This window comes from Nerophis ophidion, linkage group LG10 (genome assembly GCF_033978795.1).
Source record: "Nerophis ophidion isolate RoL-2023_Sa linkage group LG10, RoL_Noph_v1.0, whole genome shotgun sequence".
Lineage (NCBI taxonomy): Eukaryota > Metazoa > Chordata > Actinopteri > Syngnathiformes > Syngnathidae > Nerophis > Nerophis ophidion.
Window position 1 is genome coordinate 56,756,361 of NC_084620.1, and position 7,686 is coordinate 56,764,046.

Consider the following 7,686-nt stretch of genomic DNA (forward strand, 5'->3'; position numbering starts at 1 on the left):
GTGGCTGATTGGCACGTGGCCACACCTGGTGTCAATCAGCCCGTTCCTATTTTTACCTGCTTTTGTGCTGGATTATTGTCGCTCTTGTCGTTTCTACCTGCTGTGTCGTATCATGTGAAGTGAAGTGAATTATATTTATATAGCGCTTTTCTCGAGTGACTCAAAGCGCTTTACATAGTGAAACCCAATATCTAAGTTACATTTAAACCAGTGTGGGTGGCACTGGGAGCAGGTGGGTAAAGTGTCTTGCCAAGGACACAACGGCAGTGACTAGGATGGCGGAAGCGGGAATCGAACCTGCAACCCTCAAGCTGCCGACACGGCCGCTCTACCAACCGAGCTATCGTGTCAAGGCAGTGTTGCGGTAAGCTATATTTGATAGTGGTTTGTAGCTTATTGTCTTTTTTTCCCCTGCTTCCAAGTTTGTTTTCATATTATAAGTACGACTTCTGTTTATTGCTTGCTGGGGCGGTTTAGCTCGGTCGGTAGAGCGGCTGTGCCAGCAACTTGAGGGTTGCGGGTTCGATTCCTTAGTCACTGCCGTTGTGTCCTTGGGCAATACACTTTACCCACCTGCTCCCAGTGCCACCCGCACTGGTTTGAATGTAACTTAGATATTGGGTTTCACTATGTAAAGCGCTTTGAGTCACTAGAGAAAAAGCGCTATATAAATATAATTCACTTCACTTCACTAAGCTGCTTCCAAGTTTGTTTTCATATTATAAGTACGCCTTTGTTTCTTGCTTAATACCTGCTAGCTTCCACGCTAGGTCTTTTTGTTTGTTATCCGCCCACGTGCGCGCTTTTTGTTTGTACCCTTTGTTTGTTTTTTTGTCTCAGTGTTTTAAATTAAATCATGTTTTCTCACTCCATGCCTGCCTCCTTCTCTGCATCTTGGGGTTCGTCACAAACCGACTCTGACAAGAATGAACGGACGATACACGGGACCTGTTAGAAGCGGCCCCTCTGATGGCCAGTTTGACATTCCTGAGTTAGAGGGGAACATTGCACGGGAGCAAAGAAGACCAGGACGCACCTCTGCTTGTTGAAGGGGCTTCCGAAGGTGATGTTGTCCTCCACGGTGGCGTTGAGCAGCCAGGACTTCTGGGTGGCGTAGGCCACGGAGTACCTGTTCTTGCTGCGCTCGTGGTGGGAGGGGAGGGGCGGGCGGGTCACAGTGAGAACACACACGGTGAGAGGAGTTCAGGTTTGATGCTAATCTGCTCACCCGGTCAGGATGGAGGAGGTCAAAAGGGGTCAGGGTTCAAGACGCATGAAGCAACACGAGATGATTAATTATACCCAAATAATACACTTCCACGTCCTGTATGATGGACGTCAATGAGGCTCATGCATAATTACACACCCACCTCTAATTGTACCCAAATAATACCCCTCCATGATGTATGTCAGTGTTTTTCAACCACTGCGAGAGAGACTGCCTGGTGTGCGGCGGGAGATGATCTAGTTTCACCTACCGTATTTCCTTGAATTGCCGCCGGGGCGCTAATTCATTTCAAACCTCTTCTCACTGCGGCGCTTACCAAAGTCATGCGGTAAACTTAGCCCTGCGCTTATACATTTGAGTGTGATGTAAGGATACTATCATGAAAAGCACATTTAATAAAAAAAAACGTTATTATGGTCTTACCTTTACTTATAAATGAAGTCCACGCACAGCTCCTTCTAAACAAAAGTTTATAGAAGTCTTCCTTATCTTTCTTCAGTTTTAAAAGTCTCTCCGTCTCGATGGAGATCTTCCTTTATTACCTCCTGCTTCGATTGAAAGTCCAGTTTAGAAAACGGTTTTATTTTAGATATGTAATCCTCCATGTTAAAAGTAAACGATCGCTGCTCACTCTTGCTGCTTGTTGTCACTTCTTCTGCAGCCGAGTAGTCGCAAGAAGGATCACTAGCGCCCTCTACCACCAGGAGGCGGGAGTCATTTAATGACTCATATTTGACACACGCAGCTACGGTATAGTAATAAAACTTAGCTGCTCACTGCTCTTTTTAGCATATTCAATAGCTTGGACCTTGAATCCTACTGAATAACTCTTAATCTTCTTGTTTTTATGGGATTTTAAATCATTGAAATCAGCCTCATTTATTTTGAAAATGATGACAGGTGAAGTGTCACTCGTGACGTGACGAGTTTGACCCGGCGGAAATTCTAGGCATATGCTACTTATTTGGCAAAACGAGTTCGACCCGGTGGAAATTCTAGACATGCGCTAATAAAAATGATATTTCGTGAAACAAGTTAGACCCGGCGGTAAATTTAGGCCTGCGCTTATACATTTGAGTGTGATGTAAGGATACCATCATGAAAAGCACATTTAATAACAAAAACGTTATTATGGTCTTACCTTTACTTATAAATGAAGTCCATGCGCAGCTCCTTCTGATCAAAATCATTGATAACTTGTTTATAGAAGTCTTCCTTATCTTTCTTCAGTTTTAAAAGTCTCTCCGTCTCGATGAAGATCTTCCTTTATTACCTCCTGCTTCGATTGAAAGTCCAGTTTAGAAAACAGTTTTATTTTAGATATGTAATCCTCCATGTTAAAAGTGCAAGCGAGAGGAAAAAATAAACGATCGCTGCTTGTTGTCACTTCTTCTGCAGCCGAGTAGTCGCAAGAAGGATCACTAGCGCCCTCTACCACCAGGAGGCGGGAGTCATTTAATGACTCATATTTGACACACGCAGCTACGGTATAGTAATAAAACATAGCTGCTCACTGTTCTTTTTAGCATATTAGATAGCTTGGACCTTAAATCCTACTGAATAACTCTTAATCTTCTTGTTTTTATGCGATTTTAAATCATTGAAATCAGCCTAATTTATTTTGAAAATGATGACAGGTGAAGTGTCACTCGTGACGTGACGAGTTTGACCCGGCGGAATTCCAGGCATATGCTACTTATTTGGCAAAACGAGTTTGACCCGGTGGAAATTCTAGACATGCGCTAATAAAAATGATATTTCGCGAAACAAGTTAGACCCGGGCAGTAATTCTAGGCAGGCGCATACTATATACCCGGCGGCAATTCAAGGAAATACGGTATTTGGGTTAAAATATTTTTTGCAAAGCAGTAATTATAGTCTGCAAATGATGTGTTGTTGTTGAGTGTCGGTGCTTGTCTAGAGCTTGGCAGAGTAACCGTGTAATACTCTTCCATATCAGTAGGTGACAGCCGGTAGCTAGTAGCTCTGTAGATGTCGGAAACAGCGGAAGGCAGCGTGCAGGTAAAATGTATCTAATGCTTAAACCAAAAATGAACAAAAGGTGAGTGCCGTTAAGAAAAGGCATTGCCGCTTAGGGAAGGTGATGCAGAACAATACTAAAACTGTACTGGCTGCAAAGTAAACAGAAACAGAATGCTGGACGACAGCAAAGACTTACTCGTCCACATTGTGTCATGTCTTGTGTTTAGTTATGTTCTGTTTTGCTTAAGACTCCATTGTTTCCTTTTTTTGCACTTCCTTGTTTGTTTTTTCCGGAATGCAAAGGAAAGTTGGAGCGAGCAAGGCGCGAAGGTAATGACATCTTTCATTTTAACATTATAACTACAAAAAAAAGAATCAAACAAAAGGCGCCCACAATGGCGGAGAACAAACTTGACTAATGAAACAAAGCTTGCACAAAGGCAGAAACTACGAACAATAAACAAAAACTTACTTGGCCTAGCCTGGAACTATGAAACAAGCAGCATGAATCGTAAACATGGCATGAAGCAGAGTGGAGGTAGTCGCCAGGCTGACTTCCTGGCAACTTTCACTTTAAATAATAGACATGATGAGTGACAGGTGTGTGAAAGCAAAAGGTGAGACAGGTGCGTGACATGAGGACAGGTGAAAACTAATGGGTAGTCATGGAAACAAAACAAACAAAGAAGTGCAAAAACAGGAAACAATGGAGTCTTAAAGGCCTACTGAAAGCCACTACTAGCGACCACGCAGTCTGATAGTTTATATATCAATGATGAAATATTAACATTGCAACACATGCCAATACGGCCGCTTTACTATGGATCAGAGCGGTCAAGCGAACATGGATCCCGATGACATCAAGTCAACCGGAAGTTTTCGGGGAGAAAATTGTGGTATAAGTCGCCTCTTACCATAGATCAGCAGAGCTTCTGTCCTGCTGCAGCTTTGTGACTTCCCTCAACACAACCGTCAACACACCCAGTAGAAGCATTTAAGTCTCACCTTAAAACTCATCTGTATACTCTAGCCTTTAAATAGACCTCCTTTTAGACCAGTTGATCTGCCGCTTATTTTCTTTTTCTCCTATGTCCCCTCCTCCCTTGTGGAGGGGGTCCGGTTCCGATGACCATGGATGAAGTACTGGCCGTCCAGAGTCAAGACCCAGGATGGACCGCTCGTCGGGACCCAGGATGGACCGCTCGCCTGTGTATCGGTTGGGGACATCTCTACGCTGCTGATCCGCCTCCGCTTGGGATGGTTTCCTGTGGACGGGACTCTCGCTGCTGTCTTGGATCCGCTTTGAACTGAACTCTCGCGGCTGTGTTGGAGCCACTATGGATTGAACTTTCACAGTATCATGTTAGACCCGCTCGACATCCATTGCGGGGGGGGGGGGGGGGGGGGGGGGGGTTGCCCACATCTGAGGTACTCTCCAAGGTTTCTCATAGTCAGCATTGTCACTAGCGTCCCACTGGATGTGAATTTTCCTTGCCCTTTTGTGGGTTCTTCCGAGGATGTCGTAGTCGTAACGATTTGTGCAGTACTTTGAGACATTTGTGATTTGGGGCTATATAAATAAACATTGATTGATTGACACCCGTGGACACACCCTTTCGACTATCAGGTACTATTTAACTCACTAAAACACTAGCAACACAATAGACAGATAAGGAATTTCCCAGATTTATCCTAGTAAATGTGTCTAAAAACATCTGAATCGCTCTCACTGCGATCGCCTTTGTTTTTTCTTTCTAGTCCTTCACTCTAAATTTCCTCATCCACAAATCTTTCATCCTCGCTCAAATTAATGGGGAAATCGTCGCTTTCTCGGTCCGAATCGCTCTCGCTGCTGGTGGCCATGATTGTAAACAATGTTCAGATGTGAGGAGCTCCACAACCCGTGACGTCACGCGCACATCGTCTGCTACTTCCGGTACAGGTAAGGCTTTTTTATTAGCGACCAAAAGTTGCGAACTTTATCCTCGATGTTTTCTACTAAATCCTTTCAGCAAAAATATGGCAATATGGCGAAATGATCAAGTATGAGACATAGAATGGACCTGCTATACCCGTTTAAATAAGAACATCTCATTTCAGTAGGCCTTTAAGCAAAACAGAACATAACTAAACAAAGACATGACACAATGTACATCCGAACATGACAATCAACAATGTCCCCACAAAGAAGGACAAAAACAACTGAAATATTCTTGATTGCTAAAACAAAGTAGATGGGGGGAAATATCACTCAAAAGGAAGACTTTAAACTGCTACAGGAAAATACCAAAAAAGAGAAAATGTCATCAAAATAGGACTCAAGAAGTAAAACACGACACACAGGAAAACAGCACAAAAGTCCAGACAGGTGGTGACAGTACACCTACTTTGAGACAAGAGCTACAGTGACGCATGCTTGCTTATGCTTTAAAGTCATATCCAACAATTGCGACGACGACTTTTTACCGTCAACTGAGTTTCGTTTTTTTAATGATGTCTGCTAGTGATGTGCCTTCGCATTTTTTCAACGCAAAAAATGTGCCTTGGCTCCAAAAAAGGTTGAAAAACACTGATGTTTGCCGATGAGGCTCATGCACTAGTCACTCAGGTAATTAAGAGCAGGCATGCACACAGAGCACGACGGGGATGAAGACGACGTGGTACCTCCCGAGGTGGTCGTGGCCCTCCTCCTCCGCCTCTGAGCAGCTGTCAAAGGCAGCACTTTAGCCAGAGCACACACTGGCGCTAACACCTGTGCTAACACGCTAACATCACATGGGCGGAGTGAGGCGACGGCTTGGGTCAAAATGCTCGGTTTGGGGAAGATTGATGCGTTTCCGTGGCGACGAAAGTTGCGCTAATAGAACTTCAACGTTACGCCCAAGTGATGCTGTCATAGTCCCTCCTTGGGTAACTAGGTTCCGTCACTGAATGTCCACAGGGGGGCGGGGCTGTAGAAAGGTTACGTAAGAGAAGCAGCAAGGCCTTCTCGGCTGGGCTGATAACCAGAAATCATGATCATAATTAAAGATAAAAGCCATTTTTAATTGACTTTCCCTAAATATGTAAAAATATATATATTCTCTTCATGTCATATTATGCTCCTCCCAGTGCTGTTGTTTTGAGGTTAGACTTTGGATCCAATTAGAAACCCCGTTTCCATATGAGTTGGGTAATTGTGTTAGATGTAAATATAAACAGAATACAATGATTTGCAAATCCTTTTCAACCCATATTCAGTTGAATATGCTACAAAGACAACATATTTGATGTTCAAACTCATAAACTTTAATTTTTTTTTGCAAATAATCATTAACTTAGAATTTCATGGGTGCAACACGTGACAAAGAAGTTAGGAAAGGTGGCAATAAATACTAATCAAGTTGAAGAATGCTCATCAAACACTTATTTGGAACATCCCACAGGTGTGCAGGCTAATTGGGAACAGGTGGGTGCCATGATTGGGTAGAAAAACAGCTTCCATGAAATGTTAAGTAATTCACAAACAAAGATGGGGCGAGGGTCACCAATTTGTAAGCAAATTGTCGAACAGTTTTAGAACAACATTTCTCAACGAGCTATTGCAAGGAATTGAGGGATTTTACCATCTACGCTCCGTAAAACCATCAAAAAGTTCAGAGAATCTGGAGAAATCACATCAGTGTGTAAAGGATATCACCACATGGGCTCAGGAACACTTCATAAAACCACTGTCAGTAACTACAGTTGGTCGCTACATCTGTAAGTGCAAGTTAAAGCTCTACTATGCAAAGCAAAACCCATTTATCAACAACATCCTGAAACGCCGCCGGATTGGCTGGGCCCGAGATCATCTAAGATGGACTGATGCAAAGTGGAAAAGTGTTCTGTGGTCTGACGAGTCCACATTTTAATTTATATTTGGAAACTGTGGACGTGGTGTCCTCCTGAACAAAAAGGAAAGTAACCATCCAGATTGTTATTGACGCAAAGTTGAAAAGCCAGCATGTGTGATGGTATGGGGGTGCATCAGTGCCCAAGGCATGGGTAACTTACACATCTGTGAAGGCACCATTAATGCTGAAAGGTACATACAGGTTTTGGAACAACATATGTTGTCATCCAAGCAACGTTATCACGGACGCCCCTGCTTATTTCAGCAAAACAATGCCAATCCACGTGTTACAACAGTGTGGCTTCATAGTAAAACAGTGCGGGTACTTTCCTGGCCCGCCTGCAGTCCAGACCAGTCTCCCATGGAAAATGTGTGGTGCATTATGAAGCGTAAAATACGACAGTGGAGACCCCGGACTGTTGAACGACTGAAGCTCTACATAAAACAAGGATGGGAAAGAAATCCACTTTCAAAGCTTCAACAATTAGTTTCCTCAGTTCCCAAACGTTTATTGAGTGTTGTTAAAAGAAAAGGTGATGTAACACAGTGGTGAACATGTCCTTTCCCAACTACTTTGGCACGTGTTGCAGCCATGAAATTC

General features: G+C 43.4%; 1 protein-coding gene across 1 annotated transcript in view; it reads right to left on the reverse strand.

Annotated features, from left to right (window-relative positions):
• abcc9 (ATP-binding cassette, sub-family C (CFTR/MRP), member 9) overlaps positions 1-7,686 on the reverse strand; it is a 99,057-nt gene that overhangs the window by 47,163 nt on the left and 44,208 nt on the right. Inside the window, exons 17-18 of the mRNA XM_061914670.1 lie at positions 5,844-5,917; positions 1,037-1,184 (exon numbers count right to left, since the gene is read on the reverse strand). Of these exons, the coding sequence (XP_061770654.1) occupies positions 1,037-1,184; positions 5,844-5,917 (222 nt within the window). The remainder of the gene's footprint in view (positions 1-1,036; positions 1,185-5,843; positions 5,918-7,686) is intronic.